Source organism: Hibiscus syriacus, unplaced genomic scaffold, assembly GCF_006381635.1.
Source record: "Hibiscus syriacus cultivar Baekdansim isolate YM2019G1 unplaced genomic scaffold, ASM638163v2 tig00110998_pilon, whole genome shotgun sequence".
Taxonomy (NCBI): Eukaryota; Viridiplantae; Streptophyta; class Magnoliopsida; order Malvales; family Malvaceae; genus Hibiscus; species Hibiscus syriacus.
In genome coordinates this window covers 968,422-996,049 of record NW_024062945.1, presented here as the reverse complement: position 1 = coordinate 996,049, position 27,628 = coordinate 968,422, and the positions used below count along the sequence as shown (strand labels likewise).

The following is a 27,628-nucleotide window of genomic DNA, read 5'->3' as shown; positions in this document are numbered from 1 at the left end:
TCATCACTTGTGGGTCAACTTTGTTATTGTTGACTTGCAAGATGAGGTTGGGCCATATTAAAAGGGCTTCAATGCTAAAAGGCTTGGATTATCTTTAGCCTACATTTCCTTCCTTCCTTTCTCATCTTTCTCAGTCGTTCTTTATTTTTCTAGGTTTTGCTCTCTACTGCGCGTCTCTCAATGGTGATATGAATCGCTTTGGGTAACGGAGGTTCTTGATCTTTTCCTCTTCAAGAGATCAAGTTGGTTATATGCTTTCCTCCTTTCTTCTCTATTATTGATATGGTTTTCTGTGTATTTCGACAAGCCCTTGTTTTCTTAATTATTGATGCTACTGGAAATTTCAACTTAATATTTTTTACAAAACACATTTTATTTTTATATTTAATTTTTTGTTTGCGATGATCATGATTATTTACAACACACAATAAGTACTTATTTCTTGAACATTGGATTTACCTACTTTGTTGGGATTTTAATTAATCATTGTAATGTTTTGTTCGTTTGATAAGGTTTCATTGTTCTCTTAATAAAATCACTGCCTTTCTGGGAGAAAATACATCAATATTTTATTTTTCTTCAACTGAGTCTTCGACGTTTGTAAATTTTGTTTAGGCTGCTCGAAAATAGTTTTCACTCTTTCTTCCTTCTCTGCCAATCTCTAATGTTTTGTTTATTAGATTTGTTCGGATTTGTTGATTTGCTTACAGCTATTTGATTTCGTATTTCTCTGATCATGATTCACTAACTCGAAATGAGAGTGAGTTTTAGTTGACATTAGAAATAAAATTTAGGTAAATTACATTTTTTCAATCAACTTTGTTTTTAATTTCGTTTGATCATTCATCTTTTCAACTATTGAATTTCATTTTTTGTTATTCGCTCGCTAAGTGTTCGACGCCATTTACCTGTTTTAGATAAATCTATGGGGGAATACTAAAAAAATTCAAATCTAGATTTGCGGGCTTCCTTTTATTCATCGATGCTATGGTAATTTTTTTAGAAGATAAAAATATATCTCAATTCTATGAGCATCGTATGGTGGAAATTACATATCAAACCAAAATAATATCAAAACTTTGATTAATTTGAAGAAAGGCAAATTTTAAATAATAAAATGAGAGAAATTACATATCAATACAAAAATGATATTGGCTACATCATAAGCGATGTCTATCGATAGTAAAATTATAAAAAAGAGAGTAAAATATTATATCAATTTTATAAGTAAAATAACTCAAAATATAATATTTCATAATTATTGTTAGACAACTAACATATGAGTGGTTAAAAATTGAAAAATTAAGATATAAAATCAAATGTTTTTAAAATGAACAAATAATATAAAAAATAAATTACCAAATATTTAGTTTACTCTCAAATATTAATTACTTAGAGTCAGTCTTGACTATTTTTGAACTCGGACGAAAATATAAAATGGATTTGTAATATAAAAATTTAAGAAATATGTAATATAAAGTTTTTTTTTAATTTTTTTATAAATTAAACAAATAATAAATTCATTACAATATAAAAATGTCAAAAAACATATTTAAGCATATAAATATTTATAAAAAATATTGTTTTAGAGCATTTCTTGATGTAAAATCATTGATGATAGTGTCAACATCAATGATTTCAACATATTTTCTCAATATATAACATAACATTTGAAAAAAAATAACTTATCTAGATTTGAAAATATAAAATCAAAGAATGAATTTGAAAACTTGATGTATCTAGAATTCTAAGAACAATCTTATTCAAGTAGGTGATAAATAATTGTGACTTTGTGTGTGTGAGAAATATAATATATTAAAAAAAAATAATAATTTATGGAGGAATCATGAAACATGAAAGAGAAAAGAAGCATACTAATTATTTAAATTTTTCCTCTTATTGAGTTTTGAAGGAAAAAATTAACGTTAATAAAAAATTTCATTTATATGGAAATTAGGAAATAGATTTGGTGAACTGATGATGGGAAGTTGGAAAGACCAAAATTAAAGATATTCAATTGAATTTTTATTGGATTTTAGGAAAGAAATATTTAATTAAATTTTTTTGGGAAGAATAGTTTATTAACGTTAACATAAAATTCAATGATGACAAGTGACACCTTAATAAATTTATGGACTCTATATTTATTAGGTAAATTACGCGTTTAGTACCTAAATTATTAATTTTGATTTGTTTTAATACCTAAACTCTCAAAACTATACCTAAAGTTTAGTTTTTGTTTCATTTTAGTACTCTCCATTAAAAACTTTAGTCTTTGTGTTCATTTAATACCCCATTCAAAATTTAAGTAAAATTAAAAAACTGAAATTTTAGGTATTAAAACAAACCAAAACTGATAGTTTAAGTAATAAGCACATTACGTTTAAAACGGCAAGTACTAAAATGAAATGAAAATTAAACATTAGGTATGATTTAAAAAAGTTTAGGTATTAAAAAATCAAAATTGATAGTTTAAATACTAAATACGTAGTTTATCTTATTTTATAATTTTTTTTAATTTATTATCAAAAAGTTAATAAAATATTATACCATTTTCAAATTTGTGGGTTCTGGGCGGAGTCTCTCCTGTCCTGACCCAGGGCCGGCCGTGATTACTCATTCAATGTTTAGGCTTAATTAAAATTTGTTTTATTTTTATTTGTACTTTAGTTTTTTTTTTTCCTTTGAATGAATAGGAGATCAACTGGCCAAGTACAAGAGGCTAAAGTCTTAGAAAGGTTGGACCATAAAGGTCTCTATGCATGCAGTCAATCACACGAAGAGGAAGAATCGAAATGTGATCAGTGGATCCATCAAGGTTTGGAGTCATCTTAATAACGAAGTCGGCAGCAAAGTTTGCTTCACGGTAAATATGGTTAAATTCTACCATCCAAGCCCTGGAGGTCATTGCAGTGATCGCTCTTAACATGGATATCGAACGAATGGGCGTCATTGGAAGAGATGATTTAGCACAGTCGGTTTGTCATTGAACACGTTCAAATCCAAGATCCCAAGCAGTGTGGAGACCGACGAGAATACCCCAGTTTTGCATGAAAAGGATGAGATATACCATTGATCTTGCAGAATCCAGCGAACCATTCACCATCGGAATTGCGGAGAAGACCGCCAATGACACCATGATGAGTTTCGAAGTTAAAAGCACCGTCAGTATTTAACGTGGTCCAACCAGATGGGGTAGGCTGCCTGAGATCTACTTTAGTTTTTTTTCTGAACATGAACCAGCAACAATTTGTCAACATTTTTTATTTTATTTGACACCGTTAATTGAACCGATGAAACGATTATCTTTTAGTTAATAGTAACTAAATAAAAAGGGTAAAATATATTAATGGTCTCTCAATTATAAGGTGGTGTTAATTGAAGGTGATAAAATTTGATATTAAAATTACTTTATATCATCAAGTCAATACTTCAAATATTATGTCATTGAATCAGAACTGAAAAAAAATGACGGTGTTAGCAGATATCATTAAAATATAATTTTTAACATATCTTTCCCATTATAATTTAGGGTAAAGTATAGCAATGGTCACTGAACTTTTCTAAATATTTCATTTAGGTCCCCTAACTTTTAAAACTTGTAATATAGTCCTTTAACATTTAGTCCGTTTGAATAATATGGTTCCTAACAGTTACGTCAAGGACCATATTACAAACGGACTAAATGTTGTGGGACCATATTGCAAATGAACTAAATATTGGGGGATTAATATGTTTTAAAAGTTAAGAGACCTAAATGAAAGCTTTAAAAAAATTTAGTGACCATTACTATACTTTACCCTAAAAGTAATTTTGAGAATAGGATTTTGGAAATGTATTGTTAATGATAAGGATATGATATTTTGTTTAATTTATTTGATAGTAATGTTTTTTATTGAAAATATATAAAATTATATAAAAATAAATTTTATCAAATTGAATCTATGGTTTATATTTTTTAGTTATTTAAATTTTTATATTAAATTAAAAATATTTACATAAAATTCATACAATTAATTTTATCATGTTATCTAAATGTTATAAAAAATATTATATTTACCATATTACTAATATAATTATTATATTAAATAACGTTAAAAATTTTACATAAATAAGTATTTTGTATTCAATTTGATATAGTATTAAATTGATTATTTTCATAATTAAAAACTTGTTTAAGTTAATAAATCATTAATGAGAGTGATAATCTCTATTTTAAATTAATAATTAATAATTTATGGTGAGCAATTCAGGGGAGTGAGAATGGAACAGATTTCAGCACCTATTACCGGTGCAGATCTGATCCTGCTACGCTTAGCAGCAATCAAAGGACCAGGAGCTATAGCCGCGGAACATACAATAGGATAGAAAGGCACTGCCAATCACCTTTTCTCGATCAAATCAGCATATGGGTTAAGACTTGGATATTATGGAAGACAATAAATTTAGGGGATTGCGAAGATTGAAATCTTCATATGGCTTGCATTTAAGAACAAAATCACGACGAACGCGGAATGAGTCCGTAAACACTTCACGACGACAGTAGATGTCCCGTTTGTGCAAAGGCCCCTGAAGACGTGAACCATGTGTTGCGCTGGTGCTCACAAGCGTTAATCATTTGGATGGCACTAGTTAAATCGGACAAAATATGGGAATTCTCTCCATAGAGATACAGCCCTGGGTTTAAACAACCTTTCCAACCCAAGCTATTTTGAACAGAACTGGAACATATTGTATGGATCGATTCTGTGGAATCTATGGATCAATAGGAATGCAATGGCGTTTGGCTCTCCAACGGAAGAAGCTGGGACAGTGCTTGAGAAAAGTCGCAGACTTCAAGCGTGGAGCATTAAAGATTATAACCCCGATGCAGCAGGTAAGAAAACACCACACCAAGCCCTTGGTCCCGACCACCGGCAGATTGGTTAAAGGCCAACACTGATGCAAGTCGGAGTTTGGTAGACTGCAGCTCATCATGTGGAGGCGTAATAAGAGACCACGATAGTAAATAGATATTAGGTTTTTACAAATACATTGGAATATGCTAAACTCTTGAAGCAGAGCTCTGGGGTATATATACCGGATGATTTGTGCCCGAAACCTGGATATCACACAGCTGGAGACAATCTTGACGCTATTAACCTACTGCAGAACAAGAAGGATCCGCAAGTTGTGCCGAGTATCACTCTACATATCCAGAAGTTGTGCAAGTATCCAATTGATGATTTGCCCAAGGTGACTGTTATTTCTAACATTGACGAATTCATTTATTTAAGATGTAAACATGAGCAACTATTTTTACATTCGTAAATGTCCTAAAACTGAAGTACTCATCTCCCAATAAATATATGTATTTTCCATAAATATGATCCGAGTTTGTGTTTTATGAGCATGCCAACAAGAATTTGCTAGTCTAAAGACCAGAATTTAGCACCATCTGAATTTTTTACGAGTCAAATATCTATAGTTTTTTTTATCATTTGAATCTGAATTTATAAAGGGATAAGATCTTGTTACACAGTGTAAAATTCTTTAGTTTTATATAGATTTTCACTCATCAAACGATCCTAAATATGTATAAAACTAAAGAGTTTTACATTGTGTAAGTAGATCCTAACCCATTATAAATTTATTTTTATTTATAAATCATTTAAATATTATTATTTAGGGTAAAGTATAGTAATGGTCACTAAACTTTTCTAAAGCTTTTATTTAGGTCCCCAACTTTTAAAACTTGCAATATAATCCCCTAACATTTAGTCCGTTTGCAATGTGGTCCCTCAACATTTAGTCCGTTTGCAATATGGTCCCCGACGTAACTGTTGGGGGACCATATTACAAATGGACTAAATGTTGGGGGACTGTATTGCAAGTTTTAAAAGTTGGGGGACCTAAATGAAAACTTTAGAAAAGTTCAATGACCATTACTATACTTTACCCTATAATTTATACTCAAACAAGAAAAAGTCGTATATATAATTACGCTTCATTATCATCTTTTCTCACATTTATTTAAATCATATAAAAAAATTAACATTTATCAATGAATTATATATTTTATATAATATTAATTTTAAAAATATATAACATGATTTAAATAAAATAACATATATTAACGTGACAGAAATGTTTAGTATAATCTTTTTACGCACTTTTATTTTTTAAATTATATTGTTAAATGAAATTTTATTTGTGTTTGTAAGATTAAGTTTAATTTTATTATAAGTAAAATTTAAATTATTTTAATGTGACTTTAAAACGGGTAACATTTATATAAATGCTTGAATTGGAAGTTCAAGTACTCGTCTTGAAGGATTCCCAATTTCTTTTTATATATAGTATACCCATTTATATTAGCCTAGCAATCACATTTATACATTTATCAATAATAGAATTTTATTTTATTTAAATTTATTTATATGAATAACGAATACAATATAACTATTGAATTATCTCCGCTCTTTGTATCAGATAACCGAGGAGATCCTGGAGAACAAGGAGTTGGAGTGTTATAAATGGGATGGTGACCTTTCCCAGCTGTTATAAAATGTAAAGGATAAGCTGAATAAAGTTGCTGAGGTAATATTCTTTGATTTGTTGCACAGTTTTCCCTTCTCTCTTTATTTTTAACAGTTGTAAATCTTATGAATAACACCTATATATTCACCTATGATGATTCAGAACTGGTCTAGAGATAACAAAGACCGTTGTTTGGAGGAAACCCAGAAATCATTCAAGTTTTACAGGGACATCCATCGACTCATTTTGTTATAATTCCTACCTGTTTCGTTTGCCGCGGTCTTCAAAGATCAAATATTAGCGCTACCCAGAAATGACATGTTAATCCCGATTAGACCATGTCCTTGAAAAACTCGAATAAATTTATGATACGTAATATCAATAAAATTTTCTGCCAGAAATGCTTTCATATTATCTGTCTAAATGGTTCTGTTTCGGTGTAAGTTCCGATAATTTAGACTCAACCTATGCTAATATGGACTTCCCACAAACGTAAAGCATTGGCATGTTCACAGAAGAAGCAAAACGAGTTACAAAAGAAGATCCTGAAATTTTCAGCTTACTTTTTTATCACACCAGTCATCAAATGTTCTCATAAATCCCACTAATAAAGTCAGGTATTCCATAACAATTGCCACGTAAAATCTCCATTCTACCATGCAACAAAGAATGCACCAACTGTATCAAGCTGGAATTGCTAATGATGCCACAGGATTCGTCAACGGAACAGTGGAATACTATGCGATTAATTAACTAAAATATAACTCTACTAAGATTTTTGATGGTGCGTTCGTATTTCGTAAGACACATAATAATTGGTGCATTAGGGCATGAGAAGTGCCTATATCTTAGAATATATATAGTGTTCTTTACATTCATCAATCTTAGGATTTGCAGACGACAAGAGAGGAAAACGACCAACTCATGCAGTCAGTAGTCCGCTCGGGTTTGGAACCACTACTGTTTCCATTTCTACAATTGGGAACGATGGGTTGAATGGTAGATAAGGCCCAGTACTAGATGTCAGTTATCTAGAAGTATTTTTTTTCACAATAATAATAAGATTCATTTCATAAAGAAAAGCAACAAATAAAATCAAGGCCCAATAAACCTAACAATAAATCCTAACTATATTACATAACAATTTTAGACAATACAAACCTTAATATAGTTGCTTTATCGCATTGTATGAATATTGTGATTCAACGATTTCAAAAACCGTTATAATTATGGACACAATTTAGCATGCGGCATAACATCTCCAAAACTGACGTGAATATTCCGCCTAAAACATCGCCAATGTCGTCAAAGTAACCACCACCCAATAGACGGCACAGATCAGATGCAAAGATATAAAAAATCTTATATATAAATAAAGATCCAAACCGACGAGAGACCAAGGCGATGAAAACGCCAACCAATAATAAACTCAAGGGAAAAAACCATAAATAGTATGTTTCACTGATGGTTGCACCACAAGAAGAAACAAAGGACAGAAAACGTGGGGACAAGACAAATCCCCTGAGCCAACTAAGACCAAACCTACCACCATCCCATCTGAGAAAGTGAACGCTCGGCGGACTCAGAAATAATTCCATCTTCAGTTTATTCGATTACAAAGAAAGGGATCAAAGGCTTCAAAATGGAAGTTATAAACAGGTACATTGCAATCAAGAACCACGCAAACGATGCGCCACAAGACTCTGATTTCAAGCTCAAGTCTTCACCACTTACTCTTTCCATGGACCCTGGCTCCGATGAATTCATTGTCCGAAATCTCTACGTTTCAATCGACCCTTTCCAGTTAAACCGCATGAAAAGCTATAGCTCCTCACAAGAGAGTTCAAAAAATGCAGTCGCCATTATTCCGGGTGAGGTAAAATTAGTCAAACCAACCCACTTCAGTTAAAACAATCTGCTCAACTATAAATCTCTGTGGACCATTATTTTCTTTTTTGGAACAGGCTATCAATACTTACGGTGATAGCAGAGTTGTGGCTTCTGAGAACTCGAAATTTGAAAAGGGTGACATTGTCACCGGCTTCCTCAACTGGGAAGAGTTCACGGTCGTAAAAGCCGGTGGCATGCTGAACAAGCTCGACCCCATGGGCTTTCCCTTGTCTTACCATGTTGGAATTTTGGGTAAACCACAATTTCTTTTTTTCTCATCTTTGATGTTGAATTATGTGTCATAACCATTTTTTTGTAAAACAATTAAATATTATTTTTAAAACGATTATGAATTTTATTTTGAAAAATTGAGTATTTTGGATTAATTTGGATTAAATTGAATAGAGTCGCCATCGACCTTTGGGTTAGGTAGGTCGAATACCTAAAAACGTCTTTTTAAAAGAAATTTAAGAAAAATCATTTTTTAGACAAAAATGGTCTACATTTACCAGAAATCAAATTTAACGGGTTCGGGAGTCGGTTACGTGTGGGGAAGGGTAAGCACCCCCACAGCGCCCAAAAATGGTACTGTGTCGCTTACACATTGTCGTAAATGATGGAAAGTATGAATCGAATATAAAATTAAATTATGATCCATTTATTGAATATTAATTTTCTTCAAATAATTATTAGGGAAAATTCTTTAACTTGAAAAGAAACATCGATATTAGCAATCCTCCGTCGGGAAAACTAACTCGAATATTTCTTATCAATTAAAGAATATTCCCTCCTCATTTATATTAAAAATGCAAATCGAATATAAATAAAAAAAAATGACATTTACATAAATTGATTAACTAAAAATGAATCATATATAAATTAACAAAATTGGAATTTACATTAACATAAAATAAAGTAAATTGTCACTTAAAATAACACGAATTGCATCATTTGAACAAATTAATTAGTAAAATATACTCGACTTATTTCAAGTTCCTATGTCGTTAAAATGTCGTACCGGATCGCACCACTTCGTCCAAATGGTACTTTCCACGCTCATTCTACGCATACATGTTCTTGAAAATAAAATCAAATATTTCGTACATACATAAGAATATAATGAGAATAAATGTAATTGGAAATACAAATATTTACATTAAGTGGAATTAAACACATTATTTACATAATACAAATAACCATGTAATATGTAAAATACATTCATATACAAATGACTAAAATAAAAATAAATAAACATTACAAACCAAAATAAAATACAAAAGTAAGTAATTAAGGGACTAAAACAAATTAAAACATAAATGCGTAAGGGCAAACAATAAATTTACCTAAAGTATTCATACTAAAACATTGACCATAATGTAAACAAAGTAAATTAAAAATACTAATTAAAATAAAGAAAGGTAACATTCAGTGACTGAAATGAAACACTTGTAAATATTAAAACCAGAATCGAACATAAACAAAAATATTATGATATATAGCATGAGGGACCGAACAATAATTAAACCAAATACCCAACAGTGACTAAAATGTAAAATACATAAATATCCTGTCCAAATTCAAACATTCACAAAATTACACAACACACGAAATTAGTGACTAAAATGAAACTATTACAAACATGGGACCAAAGTCAAATATCCACAAAAATGACATAACAACATTAATAGGACTAAATAAAATATTTATAAATGTGATGGCCAGATTCGAATATCAAAGAAACATACATGAATATTAAATCAGTGGCTAAGATGTAACATTTATAAATACTGAAACCAGAACCAAATATAAACAAAAATGTTATAATACCTAGGATAGTGACTAAAATGTAAAGTGAAAAGATAAAGGCTCAAATTGAAATAATGTAAACTTCATTCCATGGCTAAATCGTGCGGTTACAAAGTATCAGGGACCAAAAGCGTGGTTTACCCCTTTCATGCTAAACACGCAACCCTGAACCCTTTTACACGACGTCGTTTTGGGTCCATCATAACCCCAAAATAAGGGTTTCGAAACCCTTGTTCTCATTCTCAGCCGCTCTCATCTCTCAAAACAGAGAGAAAACAAAGCTCTCAAGGTTCCCTCCTTCTCCCTCGTCGCAACCACAAAACAGAGGCTCCCCGGCCACCGTATCGGTGGCCATGGGGAGCAAACCGACCCCTAAAGACCCTCAATCCTCTTTCTTCCTCATTTCCTTTGAAAGCCCAACCCTTCACCCCAAAAAAAACCGAGAACCCCTTTTAATCCAAACCTAGATTCAAGAAAAAAAAAGAACGTTTTACCTTCGATTCAGGGTTTTCAAGCTCTGGTGAGGTTGATAAGGGATAAATCTACAAGGGTAAGACTTTCTTTTTTTCTTTCTCTCTATGTTATTTTCTTTTTTCGAATGCTCTCTATATTTTTTTTTGTTATCACCGAATGCCTCATATATCCCCCTCTTTGGTCTTTTATCTTTCCTTTTTGCTTGTTGGATTTTTGTTGAGATGATGATGTCTAGAAAAGAATAGGATCAGTCCAGACTTAGGAATGGGTTTCTGATTTAGGGTGATAGGATCTCGGGTTTTCGGGATTATAGGGATTTTTTTATTTGATTTGGGTTGATTTGGGACTGATGGGGTTGCTGTGGTTTACTGTAGATGACTGTGGGGGCCTTCGGTCACTGTGGATGCAGGCAGCCGGCGTCAGAGGCTGTCGGCGAGGGGACGCTCGGCTTGAACGGCTGCTAGAGATGAGAAGTTGAAGGCGGCGGCTGAGCCTTTAGGGGATTAGGGTTGATGATGATTTAGGGTTTTGAAACCCTAATTTTGCATGATCTGGACCGTTGGATGGGTCCAGATCCAACGGCCAGAAATGAGGCGGCTGGACCATTGAGATGAAACCCTAGCTGGGTTGTCAAGTGGGCCTGGGATTGGTATTGGGCCTGAACCGGGTCTGCTCCAGCTTGTTGGGTATGCTGTGGGCTTAAGGATTAGGCCTGCAAAAATTTGTAAATGTAAATTAAATAATAATAATAATAATAATAATAATAATATAATAATAATAATAATAATAATAACGATAATAATATACAAAAAAAAAAGACCCGGACAAAAACGGGTGTCTACAGCTGCCCCTCTTTGCACATTCTTGTGTTAACAAGAATAGGGCAAAGACGACAATACAACACGTTTTTGTCTGGTTCTCTTTCATTTTCCTATAAATCGGATAATGTTGGTTGTTGGGGATGCCACTGCTCATACGTGATGAAGAGTTCGGGTCGTCTAAGGGTGACATGGTTCCTACGTGATGAGGAAATCTAGTCGAGGGTTGACACTGCTCATACGTGATGAAGAGTTCTGGCCATCTAAAGGTGATAACATGGTTCCTACGTGATGAGGACGGCTGGTTATCTAGGGTGACACGGCTCATACGTGATGAAGAGATCTGGTCAGGGAATGACACGGCTCATACGTGATGAAGAGTTCTGGCCATCTAAAGGTGATAACACGGTTCCTACGTGATGAGGACGGCTGGTTATCTAGGGTGACACGGCTCATACGTGATGAAGAGATCTGGTCTGGGGATGACACGATTCCTACGTGATGAGGACGGTTGGCCATCTAAAGGTGATAACACGGTTCCTACGTGATGAGGACGGCTGGTTATCTAGGGTGACACGGCTCATACGTGATGAAGAGATCTGGTCTGGGGATGACACGATTCCTACGTGATGAGGACGGTTGGCCATCTTAAGGAATTATGGTTTCAAGAGAAACCAAATTAAAGATTTGTTTCAAAAGAAACAAACCCAAAGATTCGTTTCAAGAAAAACAAACTCAAAGATGATGTGTTTCAAAAGCAACTGTCTCCAAAGAGACAAAATTTTGTTTCAAAGGAAACGACTCAAAGATTGTTTAAAGGAAAACTGTCTCAAATGAGACAAAATTCGTTTAAAGGGAAATGATCTCAAAGATGTTTGTTTTGTTTCAAAGGAAACAGACTCAAAGATGGTGAATTTTGTTCCCAAAGAAACAAACTCAAAGATTTTTCTCAAAAGAAACTGTTTTAAGGGATAAAACCTGGTTTCCAGAGAAACAAACTCAAAGATGATCTTGTTTTAAGAGAAAATGTTTCAAGAGACAAAATTCGTTTGAAGGGAAACGACTCAAAGATGTCATTGAAAGGAAACTGTCTCATGCGAGACAAAATTTGTTTTAATAGAAACGATATCAAATGTGGGTATTTTCAAAAGAAGTTGTCTAAACGATCTCAAAGGTGGGTATTTTCAAAAGAAGTTGTCTCGAGAGACAAAATTTTGTTTCAAAGGGAACAAACTCAAAGATTTTTTTTTTCAAAAGAAACAATCTCAAAGATTTTTTCACAAAATTGTCTCAAGAGAGACAAAACTTTGTTTCAAAGTAAATAGACTCAAAGATTTTTTCAAAAGAAATTGTCTTTAAGAGATAAAATTTTGTTTCAAAAGAAACAGACTCAAATGATGGATCTCATCTTAAGTGAGACCAAATTTGTTTCAAATGAAACACTCTCAAAAGTTAGTTTTTCATTAGAAACCGTCTCAAGAGAGACAACATTTGTTTTTAAAGAAATTGACTCAAAGATGATTTTGTTAAGAGAAACAAACTCAAAGATTTTCAAAATGAACATATTCAAAGATTTACTTCAAAAAGAAACGGTCTCAAGAGATACAAAATTCATTTTAAGAGAAACAGATTTAAAGATTTTTTTCAAAAGAAATTATCTTAAGAGAGACAAAATTTTGTTTCAAAAGAAACAAACTCAAAGATTTTTGTTTCAAAAGAAACTATCTTAAGAGAGAAAAAATTTTGTTTCCAAAGAAACAAACTCAAAGATTTTTCAAAAGAAACGACTCAAAGATATTTATTCAAAAGGAACAAACTCCAAGATTTTTATTCAAAAGGAACAAACTCAAAGATTTTTTTCAAGAGAAACTGTCTCAAGAGAGACAAAACTTTGTTTTAAAATAAATAGACTCAAAGATTTTTTCAAAAGAAACAACTCAAAGATATTTATTCAAAAGGAACAAACTCCAAGATTTTTATTCAAAAGGAAAAAACTCAAAGATTTTTCAAGAGAAACTGTCTCAAGAGACAAAAATCGTTTTAAAAAATATTGTCGATTTTGTTTATATGGAAATAATCTCAAGGGTGTTTTCAAAAGTGTTTATTTTGTTTCAAATGAAACAATTTCAGGATTTGTTAAAAGGGAAAACTGTCTCGTGCGAGACAAATCAGCTTTGAAAATCTCAAGTGATATTAATTTTGCTTTAAGTACAACAACCTTGAAATTTGTATTATGAGAGAAAATGATGTCTCAAGCGAGATGAAATTTGCTTTAAGATATAGTCTCAAATGAGACCAAATTTGTTTTTATAGAAATTGTCTCAAGCGAGACAAAGTTTGTTTTTGAGAAAACGATCTCAAGTGAGATCACTTTGTTTAATGTGAAACAAATTCGAAATTTGGATCTCAAAGGGAAAAGGTCTCAAGCGAGACAAAATTGTTTTGAAAGAAACAACAATCTAAGGTGAGATTAATTTTGTTTAAGTGAATCAAATTCAAAATTTGTATCTCAAAGGAAAAATGTCTCAAGCGAGACGCAATTTGTTTTAAAATTCTCAAAATTTGTGGAAAAATGTCTCAAGCGAGACGTAATTTGTTTTAAAGAGAATGTTGTCTCAAGCGAGACAAAATAAAATTTGTTTTTTAAAATTCTCAAAATTTGTGGGAAAATATCTCAAGTGAGACAAAAATTTTGTTTCAAGAAAAAAACCCTCAAAGGCGATAAAAAGTCTGTTTGTTCATGCATGTTGAGGAAATGTCTTGATTGTTGACTTCAGGAAGCCCAAATCATTGTTTCTGCAAGTTAGACATCTGGTCATTTCCGAGCTTTGATTTCCTGAGAGATCAAAATGATGCATTTTTGACTGACTATATTGGATGTTATGATGGATGTCAAGATGAAATTTATTTGATTTTTTTTATTGAATTTGTCCTCAAGAGAAAAATGTCTTTAATGCACCTGATGATAAATGTTTAATGCAACTATGCAAAAATCATGTAACATGCATGTATGTGTTGATGTATGTATATATGTATGTATGAGTTGATGTATGTATATATGTATGTATGAGTTGATGTATGTTTCTCAATCTGTAAGGAGGATGGTTGCGAGAGCAGTCTTCACTCTATCATTGATTCAGCTTGTCTGCATTTCCACTAGGGTGTACTCTTGCAAACTTAGACCTGAGACAATTTGTTTTCCTTGCCCCATCAAATTTTGCCCCAAAAATTTGGCTTTCTCTTGCCCCAGCTTCGATATTGAGCTTCAGATAGATATTTTTTGAATTCCAATATACGCCTCCAGAGAGATTATCTTGTTTGAAAATGTTTTAATTCTTCTTTTATTTTCAAAAGTCTGAAAATATCAATAGTTTTTAAAAAATGTTTAATCAAAAGTTTTGAAAATATTGCTCTTTTCAAGGTTTCATAATTGACAAATCATAAAACAATAGTTCATTGGATATCAAAGAATTAATTACTCTTTTAATCCTTCAATAAATTATAGCTATTTGACAAGTGTCAAGATCAATGCTATCTTTGAGAGATGGTTAAGTAAGGAAGGATAAAAAGTCTCAAGTGGTTATTTTGGTCAAAAGTATAGTGTTCTCATTTATTTGATGTTCTCTGATCTGATGGAGTAGTATGTACTCAGTTATTGGAAGTGTTCTCTGACTCCCAACTCTCATGTTCTCATTCATGTTGTGTGATGCCTCATCAAGGGATTTGAGCAATCGTCTCCTATGTAATAATCTTCATATTCGAGCCGCCCTTTCAGGTTTTCAACTCAAATCCTCCTTTGGTTTCAAGACGTTACTCAGAATTTTACGTCTTAACCCCCTTTGTTATTTTCTCTATCATGCATTAAAGATTTTAGAAAACCTTTTGAGTAAAATATTAATCCTGATAGGCGGGATGAAATATGAGGATAGTCTCTTCCGCTTAGAAATCCATGTATGATTAGAAGGGACTTGTAAGGCACGTAATGTAGGTCATGGTTCAGGGTTATGAAAGAAATGGATAAAAGGCCAAACATGTGTTTTAAGGGTATTGAACCAAGGATCAATTAACTCTGATGCCTTCGATCTTGTTTTGCTCAATTTGAATCTACTCGCATGTCTCTCTTGATGTTTTATGATCTTCGAGTCAAGTGATTCTAGAGTGATTGTGTTGATTAATCTCACGGTTTGAAGCTCAATGCGTCATTTAAGTCAGGAGACTTGTCTGTGTTCTTTGTCCTCTTTTGTTCTTTGCTTTTTCTTTGATTTTGCTTTGATTTTCTTTGCTCTTTGTTTTTTTCTTTGGTTTGATCTTTGCACTCTGCGTCTGGTTCACCTTTCGGTATCTCATTGGATCAATTTTCTTCACTCAGATTTCCTTCACATTGCCCCCCAGTGTGGAGGGTGATCCTTGGTTAGGGTTGAATCGAAAGAAAATATCATTCAGGCTCAAAGGGACACAAGGGATATTTTCTCCTTTTGTGAAGGGATAAAGAAAGAAAGCCGTTCATCATCTCATACACAGAAGTCCTTGCAGAAGAGGTATCCCTAGGGGGATAGATTTTCAATTAATTGTTTATTCACATGAAAAAAATGTAATTAATGCATGATAGAATTATTTTGAATGAGTTCTATTTTTTCTCTTCGCTTCTTGCTCTCAACATGTCTCAATTGCTCATGCTCGTCTTCAGAAAATTGATGCGAGATGCCCCACACTGTGTCTTCTTTGTAGGAAGATTTATGTTCAAAACATCTTGTACTCAATGTCTGTAGGTTTATGGTAGAAAATGTTGGTTTTACGTCTAAGAAGACGATGGTGACTTTATTGGCTCAAAGAAAGGTATGGGTATGACTTTTGTGTCTCAAAAAAAAATACAGTGTTTCAAGGTGGAAAGAATGTTTCAAGGTCTCAAAGAGAGGGAATGTTTCAAGGTCGAAAAGAATATTTCAAGGTCTCAAAGAGATAGAATGTCAAAAATTGGTTATTGGTAGTGACCAAGAATTATTTCGGGTAAAATCGAGAGATTTATTTTAGGGTTTTAGACAGGATAAAATAGGTCTAATCTTGCCATATGTCAAAAATATATAATCTTGAAGAATTAAAAGAATATGTAATTCATTCGATATTCAAGAACTAAAGATTAAAATTTGTTCAATTATTTAACCTTAGAAGGTAGCATTTCAGTCATCAAAGATTAAAAATATTTAAGCAAATATTGAAGAAAGAACAAAACGAGTTCAAACAAAACAATCTCTACGGATCCAAGTGGTTGATGCAATGACTTCTTGGCTTAGTATTAGGATACCCCTGAATAAAACATATTATGGATTTTGTGCTTTAGTGTCTTGCAGTGTCCGTGGTATGCCCCGAGCTCCCAACATGATAGCTGCATATGGCGTTAATATCATGGCCTTCAGGATATGGGGTCTCTCTTGGTTTGGATTGAACTCGAGTCACAAGGTTCCTCTCAACTAGCATTGGGAGCAATTCCTCATATGTCATTGGGATTGGATTGATGCGAAGGAAGGTCTTGTGAGGTTTGGTCCCCAGATTAGCTAGATAAGATCCTTCAATGTTAATCTCATCTCTTTCCTCTTTGTCGGAAAGACTAGTGCCTCCTATCTGGCCATTCTTGACTGCTCTTTCGATCATTTCTCCACACATGACAATGTCAAAGAAACTCTTAGTGGCAACCCCTATCATGTAGTCAATATATGGAGACTTCAATGTATCGATGAATAGAGTGATGAACTCTTTTTAGTCATTGGGATGCACTTGAGATGCAATATCCCTCCATCGTTGTGCGTACTGTCGAAAGCTCTCTAATTCTTCATCCCATATTCTGAAGCATTGTTCGATCGGGGCCATATCAATCATGTGCTTGTATTGGCCCAAAGAAGCACTAGCCAAATCCCTCCAGGAGCGGACTTGAGAATGACTCAGTTGGTGGTACCACCTTGAAGCGGGTCCAATCAAACTGTCTTGAAAGCAGTGGATCAACATCTGATCATTGTTAGTGTATCCAGTCATCTTTCGAATAAACATCGTGAGGTGGGCATTGGGGCAACTAGTTCCCCTGTACTTTTCAAACTCGGGCATCTTGAATTTGGGCGGGAGCACCAAGTCGGGAACTAGTACTAGTTCTGTTGCATCCATCCCGTTGTGAGAGGTTTGTCCTCTCATTCCCTGAAATGTCTCTCTGCACCACTGTTTCAAATTCTCTGGGATCTCGTTCTTGGCTCTTCTCGTCGCTGGTGACTAGGAATCCTTTTCTTGGTTGAGCTCAGCCATCTTTGCTACCATTTGGTCAACTAGGTCTTTTTGGTTTTGCAAGATATGATCCACGGCGGTCTTTTGCATCCTCCTACTCAACTTGCATCTTTTGCAAACTCTCGTTCAGCTCTTTCTTTAATTCCTCATATTTTTGCATCCATTCTCAGTACTGTGTGAATGCAATTGCACAGTTAGAAGTGCTTCCTCAAAGTTTCCAGCAGGGTATGATTAATGCATGTAAACATGCTTAAATGAATGTTATGCAAAATGCAACGATGCAAATGCAAATGCAGAAATGTTGATCCCAACAATGAATATTTTAGAACAATTTTCACCAGAAATAAAGTTTTCACATTACAAGACAGTCCACTTTACAGACTTGACTTCTCTTAGATGTTGAATCTGAAATGGGTCGCTGCTTCATCTTGGATCTTCATCCTTGAAAATGATGCCCCTCAAGCGTTTTGTAAACAGACTCTTTTAATGCCCCGGCGATGCTGAAGTCAATGCATCACTCTTCGATGAATAACGTCGGAACGATCGTAAATAATAATCTACTGCTGGATTAATCCCCAGATCTTCGAGGTCACTGCTTTGTCTCGGATCTTTGTATTTGGAACTAATGCCCCTAAAACATTCTGTAACCTAACTCTGTTAATGCCCCAGTGGTGCGGAAGTCAGTGTGCCGCTCCTTGATAAATAGCGATGAAATGATCGTAGATAAAAATCGCCGCTGGATCACTCATCGGATCAGTGGCTCATCATTTTATTCTCGAACGTTGCACGATCATCTTGAGCAAGTCTCCTTCTCGTACTCTGTGCATTTCTTTTTAGCCTTCGGTGCATGTCTGTGTACGCGACTGCTTGGTTGAAAACTTTTATCTCTTCTTGTGAAAATTTTCTCTCGAATATTCCCTTGCTGATCAACATTTTCGCATTATGTTATGATGATGCAATGTAAAGAAGAATGAAAAAAAACAAAAACAACAGAAAATAAATAAGTTAGTGCACACAAAGAAAATAGTTAGTACAGGTAAGACAATCGATGTAGATAAAAGTGTTATTAAAAGATGAATATAACACCTACCCATCATGATATCTACTGAGCATGCTTTAAATAGATAATAGTCCTGCCCGTACATGTTATCTACCCAAAATATATTTCAAAAAATTGGTCCTAACCGCATGGTATCTAGTTCGCATGCTTTTATTCAAAAAGAAAACAAATTCTACGAAATTAAAACAAAAGATAAGGGTTTAGAAACACTCCTCCTTTGTGTACACCTAGTTTGGGTACCTACTGACGGACAGAGGTTCGATATAACTATACCTAGGGTGATCGTTCGACGGTTCACTATATGCTTGGTTTCGGTTCTAACGAAAAAAGGGACTCGAATTGTCCTTGATGTCGGTGCCCCCTTGGGCTGCCAGACCCTCAATCCTTACCCATTACAGGTTTCAAACGGACCGAGTTCAATTCGAGGGGATTCACTGCCTTATACCCATACGAGGAATAAATTCCTACGAAGGTATAAGGTATGTATCCCATGGGTTATTTGCTAAAACTCATACGAAGAATAAATTCTTACGAGAGTAAAGCATTCACCCCAACTAATTTGGATCGAAGCTCGTGTCTAGAGCTTATGTTATGCTAATGCAAGTGATGTGTGTGAGGAGGAACATACCTACCTTCGACCCAAAAGGAAAACAAAACAAGGAAAAATGATAAAATCCTGACAAAGCTGAAAGCCAAAAATAAAATGTTAGTACGACAAAAAAAACGAAGCAATTAAAAATTTCAATAAACGGATCATAAATTAACTAAAAACTAGAAATCATAATTTCCACCAAGATGACAATATGTAAACGACATACAGCCTGACTCTCTAAAAAAAAGTCCCCAGCGGAGTCGCCAAGCTGTCATAACCATTTTTTTTGTAAAACAATTAAATATTATTTTTAAAACGATTATGAATTTTATTTTGAAAAATTGAGTATTTTGGATTAATTTGGATTAAATTGAATAGAGTCGCCATCGACCTTTGGGTTAGGTAGGTCGAATACCTAAAAACGTCTTTTTAAAAGAAATTTAAGAAAAATCATTTTTTAGACAAAAATGGTCTACATTTACCAGAAATCAAATTTAACGGGTTCGGGAGTCGGTTACGTGTGGGGAAGGGTAAGCACCCCCACAGCGCCCAAAAATGGTACTGTGTCGCTTACACATTGTCGTAAATGATGGAAAGTATGAATCGAATATAAAATTAAATTATGATCCATTTATTGAATATTAATTTTCTTCAAATAATTATTAGGGAAAATTCTTTAACTTGAAAAGAAACATCGATATTAGCAATCCTCCGTCGGGAAAACTAACTCGAATATTTCTTATCAATTAAAGAATTTCCCTCCTCATTTATATAAAAATGCAAATCGAATATAAATAAAAAAATGACATTTACATAAATTGATTAACTAAAAATGAATCATATATAAATTAACAAAATTGGAATTTACATTAACATAAAATAAAGTAAATTGTCACTTAAATAACACGAATTGCATCATTTGAACAAATTAATTAGTAAAATATACTCGACTTATTTCAAGTTCCTATGTCGTTAAAATGTCGTACGGATCGCACCACTTCGTCCAATGTACTTTCCACGCTCATTCTACGCATACATGTTCTTGAAAATAAAATCAAATATTTCGTACATACATAAGAATATAATGAGAATAAATGTAATTGGAAATACAAATATTTACATTAAGTGGAATTAAACACATTATTACATAATACAAATAACCATGTAATATGTAAAATACATTCATATACAAATGACTAAAATAAAAATAATAAACATTACAAACCAAAATAAAATACAAAGTAAGTAATTAAGGGACTAAAACAAATTAAAACATAAATTCGTAAGGGCAAACAATAAATTTACCTAAAGTATTCATACTAAAACATTGACCATAATGTAAACAAGTAAATTAAAAATACTAATTAAAATAAAGAAAGGTAACATTCAGTGACTGAAATGAAACACTTGTAAATATTAAAACCAGAATCGAACATAACAAAAATATGATATATAGCATGAGGGACCGAACAATAATTAAACCAAATACCCAACAGTGACTAAAATGTAAAATACATAAATATCCTGTCCAAATTCAAACATTCACAAAATTACACAACACACGAAATTAGTGACTAAAATGAAACTATTACAAACATTGGGACCAAAGTCAAATATCCACAAAATGACATAACATACATTAATAGGACTAAAATAAAATATTTATAAATGTGATGGCCAGATTCGAATATCAAAGAAACACATGAAATATTAAATCAGTGGCTAAGATGTAACATTTATAAATACAGAAACCAGAACCAAATATAAACAAAAATGTTATAATACCTAGGATAGTGACTAAAATGTAAAAGTGAAAAGATAAAGGCTCAAATTGAAATAATGTAAACTTCATTCCATGGCTAAATCGTGCGGTTACAAAGTATCAGGGACCAAAAGCGTGGTTTACCCCTTTCATGCTAAAACACGCAACCCTGAACCCTTTTACACGACGTCATTTGGGTCCATCATAACCCCAAAATAAGGGTTTCGAAACCCTTGTTCTCATTCTCAGCCGCTCTCATCTCTCAAAACAGAGAGAAAACAAAGCTCTCAAGGTTCCCTCCTTCTCCCTCGCCGCAACCACAAAACAGAGGCTCCCCGGCCACCGTATCGGTGGCCATGGGGAGCAAACCGACCCCTAAAGACCCTCAATCCTCTTTCTTCCTCATTTCCTTTGAAAGCCCAACCCTTCACCCCAAAAAAAACCGAGAACCCCTTTTAATCCAAACCTAGATTCAAGAAAAAAAAAAGAACGTTTTACCTTCGATTCAGGGTTTTCAAGCTCTAGTGAGGTTGATAAGGGATAAATCTACAAGGGTAAGACTTTCTTTTTTTCTTTCTCTCTATGTTATTTTCTTTTTTCGAATGCTCTCTATATTTTTTTTTTGTTATCACCGAATGCCCCATATATCCCCCTCTTTGATCTTTTATCTTTCCTTTTTGCTTGTTGGATTTTTGTTGAGATGATGATGTCTAGAAAAGAATAGGATCAGTCCAGACTTAGGAATGGGTTTCTGATTTAGGGTGATAGGATCCCGGGTTTTCGGGATTATAGGGATTTTTTTATTTGATTTGGGTTGATTTGGGACTGATGGGGTTGCTGTGGTTTACTGTAGATGACTGTGGGGGCCTTCGGTCACTGTGGATGCAGGCAGCCGGCGTCAGAGGCTGTCGGCGAGGGGATGCTCGGCTTGAACGGCGGCTAGAGATGAGAAGTTGAAGGCGGCGGCTGAGCCTTTAGGGGATTAGGGTTGATGATGATTTAGGGTTTTGAAACCCTAATTTTGCATGATCTGGACCGTTGGATGGGTCCAGATCCAACGGCCAGAAATGAGGCGGCTGGACCATTGAGATGAAACCCTAGCTGGGTTGTCAAGTGGGCCTGGGATTGGTATTGGGCCTGAACCGGGTCTGCTCCAGCTTGTTGGGTATGCTGTTGGGCTTAAGGATTAGGCCTGCAAAAATTTGTAAATGTAAATTAAATAATAATAATAATAATAATAATAATAATAATAATAATAATAATAACGATAATAATATACAAAAAAAAAAGACCCGGACAAAAACGGGTGTCTACATTATGCTTAATCCTCTTTGCAGCATGTTACGTTTTATATACCATCGGGTCATTACTACTTAATTCTCTGCTTTTGTTCAACTTCAAATGCATATTTCATGGGTTAGTGGACTGACAACCTATCATATTACTAAATTACGGCCGCAACGCAGCGTAACGCCCGCATCGGAACGTTTTTAAAGGTTATCGTGATGCAATATCGACGTAATGCGGTAAGGGAACAACATCACGATTGTTGCGGTAAAAAATCGTTACGTAAAACTGCAATACGCTATACAATGCGTCGCAACAAACATTAAATTGTCTGAAATATAAAATTACATATATGAATTTTTCTAATTTAATTATTAAAACTGAATTATAAATATATATCATTAATAATATCGTAATAGTTATGTTTAAAATTAGTTACTTAAATTTGAATTAATTAAATTATTTATTAACATTATTTTAAAATTAAATTAATTTAAATTTAAATTGAATTTTTCTCATATCTAAAATTGACGTGATTAATTTTAAATTAAATTTTTATATTAACATTAACTATAATAATTATATGTTTATTTATTATTATATAAATTTTGTATAAGAGAGGAATTTACTTTATAATACTATAATATTACATGTATTTTTATCTATTTACTATAAAAATATAAAATTTTATCTAATCTATAATATAAAGAATAAATAAATAACTAATATTATAAATAAAATAAAAAAGGAATATATTCCTTGACAAAATAAAAAAAATGATGGTGTGTACGTGTAGATGCAGAGGAGCAGAAAAGCAAATAATTGATAGGCATGTTACATAATTTGGGATCAACCATTGCAAATAAATAAATAAATAATATTATAAATGAAATAAAAAAAGAATATATTTCTTGATAGTGTGTAAGTGACAAAGCATTAAAGCAAATAATTGAGGGCACTAAAATTGATAGGCACGATTTCATCGACTTAGAGTCCAAAACCTTCTTGCTGTAATAGAGTTTCATGTTTACTAAGTTGTGGGAGTAATTCTCATCTTTGTTCTAAGAAAGTTTGTTCATTGGGAAAGAAACAGTTTCTATAGTGGTGGATTTTCTTTGAAGATCTTTTGATTAGTCTACTTAGTAGGAAAGTTGCTCTGTAGTGGAGTGACTCGCAGATTTTTTTTTCTGTAAGTAAGTTATTTTATTATTATTTTGTTTATTACTTAATTCAAAAATTAAACTTATCTTAAAAGTTGAATTTATGATTGTTATGAAAGAATTATTTTAAATATTTAATCAATAATCAGTTATGTTTATATTTTGTTATCTAAATATTTGTTTAATTTTTTAATATGTTTTATTGTTAGTTTTAAGTTTTATAATTATTATTTATTTTTGAATACTTTATTAGCTTATTTAATTATATGTAACTATAAGAAAAATGCCTCGTTCAAGAAGTAAATAAGGTGAAGCTCGTAGTAATAATTACGGTTGGAGTGGGGAGAACTTGTTGAAGGCAATCACAATAATGTTAAATGCAAATTCCGTGACAAAACTATCAAATGAGGAATAATAAGATTGCAAGAGCATTTGGCTTCAAAAAAAGGAAATGTAGCACATTGTCAAAATGTATCAGCTAAAGTTAGGAAAAATATTGCTCAACAACTTAAGGAATATCATAATGAAAAAGCTGAAGAGAAAAGAAGAATTGGAGGAAATAATAAAATTAGGAGATCTTGGAAACTTTGGTAATAATGATTCGGATGACGAGGAGTTAGATATTGCAAGACAAGAAAGTATAAGATCCAAAATTGAATGGGAAGAAAGACAACGCCAAAAACCAAGAACTGGTTAAGATTCAGTTTATGAACTTGGGGTAGGTAGTACTACTGAGACTCGAGACTTTAGAAGATCATTTAGTATTGTTGATTCAAGAAGAAGTGGGAGGGAACATCAATGGAGTAATTTTGACTCTCCTGGAGCTAGATTAGCAAATATGGTTCCCGTTCTTGAAAAATCAATGAGTTCAAAGCAACTGAAGCTACATCATGACAAGGGAACCACATCACGATTGTTGCGGTCAAAAACCGTTACGTAAGACCGCAACACGCTATAAATTGTGCCGCACGCCGCAACAAAAATTAAATTATCTGAAATATAAAATTATATAGATGAATTGTTCTAATTTAATTCTTAAAATTAAAATTTTCTCATATCTAAAATTGACATGATTAATTTTAAATTAAATTTTTATATTAACATTAAGTATCATAATTATATGTTTATTTATTATTATATAAATTTTGTATAAGAGAGGAATTCACTTTGTAATACTATAATATTATATGTATTATATCTATTTACTATGTGTTAAAAACATTTTGATGTTTCGATATAACAAATTAAGTGTTATTGAATTTTAAGATTTTATAATCATTTTTAAAGTATATTAGATTAAATTATTCGAATATCAAAATATTACTCCAAGCTTTTCAAAGCTCAATTTCAATCCTTACTAAAGTGTAAAATTGTGTTTTAATCTTAAAATATTTTTGAAACAATTTCTACAAATATTTCAAACAACAATCGAGCCAAAAATATAGATTATAAAGGGATGTACCGAAACACTCATTGATGTATCGGTGCACACCCTAATTCGAATGCTTTTTGTGTACTGATGCACAAACATGCATCGATGCACTCTTGATTTTATTTAAACATCGAAAGTATTTTATATATCGATGCACAAACCATGCATCGATGCACTCCTGGCTCTTTTGAAACATCAAATGTAATTAGTGTACCGATGTACCCCTAGTGTACCGATGTACCCCTAGTTTACCGATGCAATAAGTCTTATAACGGTCGAAATATTTGGATTTTACACATAGTGTACCGATGCACCTTGATGGTGTACCGATGCACACACGCTCCCAACTGATTTATTTAATGTTATTCACACTATAATGACTCTATTGACTTCACCAATGATCCCCAACGTTCAGAAGTGATTAAAGGTGTATTTAAACAAGTTTAGGAGCCATTGATCAATAACAAAAAAATAAAAATTGTGAGAGAATCAAAGAGAAAGCCTTGAACTTATCGTTTGAGCATTTTCAAGCCTATTTTCATTCAATATTAATTTTTGCTTTCAAGAACACCCTTTGTACTCAATTGTATTATTTTTAGTATTCTTTTTTTTTGTTATAGAATTGTGCAAACATATTGCCTTGTGAGGTTTTTCTGTAAGTTTGCGAAACTTGTAATCTTCTCTTTGGGAGAGAGTGTTCTCAAGAATTTGCAGTATAATTCTTGAGGGAGTTGTAAGGTTACTCTTTGTCCTTAAAAGAAAGAACAAATTAGTGAATTTTTTGGAAAATCCTTAATGTGGATAGATAAGGTAATGGACGTAGACTTTGGTTGAGAAAGTCTAACCACTCTAAATCGTTGTGCAATTATTTTCTATTTTCTGTAAAAGCTTCCACCAAATATTTTATTGCCAATTCACCCCCTCTTGGATTTTTCGTCAATTGATTAACTCAACAATTGGTATCAGAGCCTCACTCATTTGAAGGTTTAATCGCTTCTTGAGTCGATTCAGGAGGAGTTATATCGATATTCAAGTCATCAATGACATCCACTTCAAATTTCGACCTTGGTCTTGATTCAATGCCCGTCAACAAGCCTCCTTTCTTCAATGTAGCTAATTATGTTTATTGGAAGAATAGAATGATATACTTCATTCAAGCAAGTGACATGGGAGCATGGAATATCATAGAAGAAGGATACTTTATTCCTTCCACTCATTCAAGATTATGGAGTGAAGCAGAAATAAGAATGTTCCAGCTCAACTCAAAGGCTATCCATATTATTTTTTGTGCTCTTAGACCAGATGAATACGAGAGAGTTTCATCTTGTACAACCGCCAAGGAGATATGAGATAAACTATAAGTCACTCATGAAGGCACAAACGAGGTAAAAGAATCTAAAATTAGTCTTCTAACTCATAACTATGAAAATTTCAGGATGAAAACATCAATGCTATGACAGATAGATTTTCTGTGATTGTCAATGGTCTCAAATCATATAGAGAGATCATTCCAAACGATAAGCTTGTGAGGAAGTTAGTTTATTCTTTTCCAAAAGCTTGGCAATCAAAGAAGACAACTATTATCGAAGCTAAGAATCTAAAATCTTTAACCCTCGATGAGCTAATCGGTTCTCTCCTCTCGCATGAAATGATGCTTCAAGATGAGGAAGACCTCGAGAAAAAGGTACAACCAAAGAAGGAGACTGAGAAGAAGAAAAACGTTGGAGTTGCTCTCAAATCCACAAAAGATGGGAGTGATCTGATGAAGATGACGATGACGAGGAAATTGCATTATTTTCCAAACAGTTCAGAAAATTGATGAAGCCCAACCGAGGAAGAAAATTCAAACGTAATGAAGGCTTCAAGAATGAACCAAAGGAGAAAGACCCGATCATTTGCTACGAATGCAAAAAGCCGGGGCATGTCAAATATGATTTCCCAAAATTAAAGAAGAAGGGGCAATCCAAGAAAAAACAGAAAGGGCGCGTGGCTACATGGAGCGATGAAGAAGCTTCCGATGAAGAGGAACAAGAAGTAGCAAACTTGTGCTTGATGGCCATCGGGGAAAGCTCTCAGGTAACCTCTAACTCATCTAATTTTGAAGATTATTCTTTTGATGAGCTATTAGAGGAATATACTGGGTTGGCTTCGGATTATGAGAAATTATTTTTAAAATACAAAAATGATATTTCAAAATTGAAAAATGAAAATAATCTCATATCCAAGACCAACATTAATCTTGAAAGTAAGGTCAAAGAATTGCAAATCAAATTAGATGAATTTGAAAAAAAATACTGATTTGCATAACCTACTTTCAAGAGTGAATGATGATCATCAAAAGAAAATTGATGATCTTAAAGCTTCTTTTGATAAAGTTGGAACAAAACGTTTTGAAAATGGAGAAAGTTCAAAATCCAACTTTGTTAGAAAAAGTTTTAAAAACTACAGTCATAGAGGTCCCCAAGAACCTCTAATAGAAAAATCGTTAAAAGTATATGGGTTCCTAAAGAACTCATTACTACTAAAGATAAGGATATCCTACACAAATGGATACCCAAGGG

The 27,628-nt window shown here is 33.1% G+C and overlaps 1 protein-coding gene across 1 annotated transcript in view; it reads left to right on the top strand.

The window, feature by feature from the left end:
* The first annotated feature begins 8,161 nt into the window (after window positions 1-8,161).
* LOC120149230 (2-alkenal reductase (NADP(+)-dependent)-like) overlaps window positions 8,162-27,628 on the top strand; it is a 31,080-nt gene continuing 11,613 nt past the window's right edge. The window contains exons 1-2 of the mRNA XM_039162091.1: window positions 8,162-8,395; window positions 8,484-8,694. Of these exons, the coding sequence (XP_039018022.1) occupies window positions 8,162-8,395; window positions 8,484-8,694 (445 nt within the window). The remainder of the gene's footprint in view (window positions 8,396-8,483; window positions 8,695-27,628) is intronic.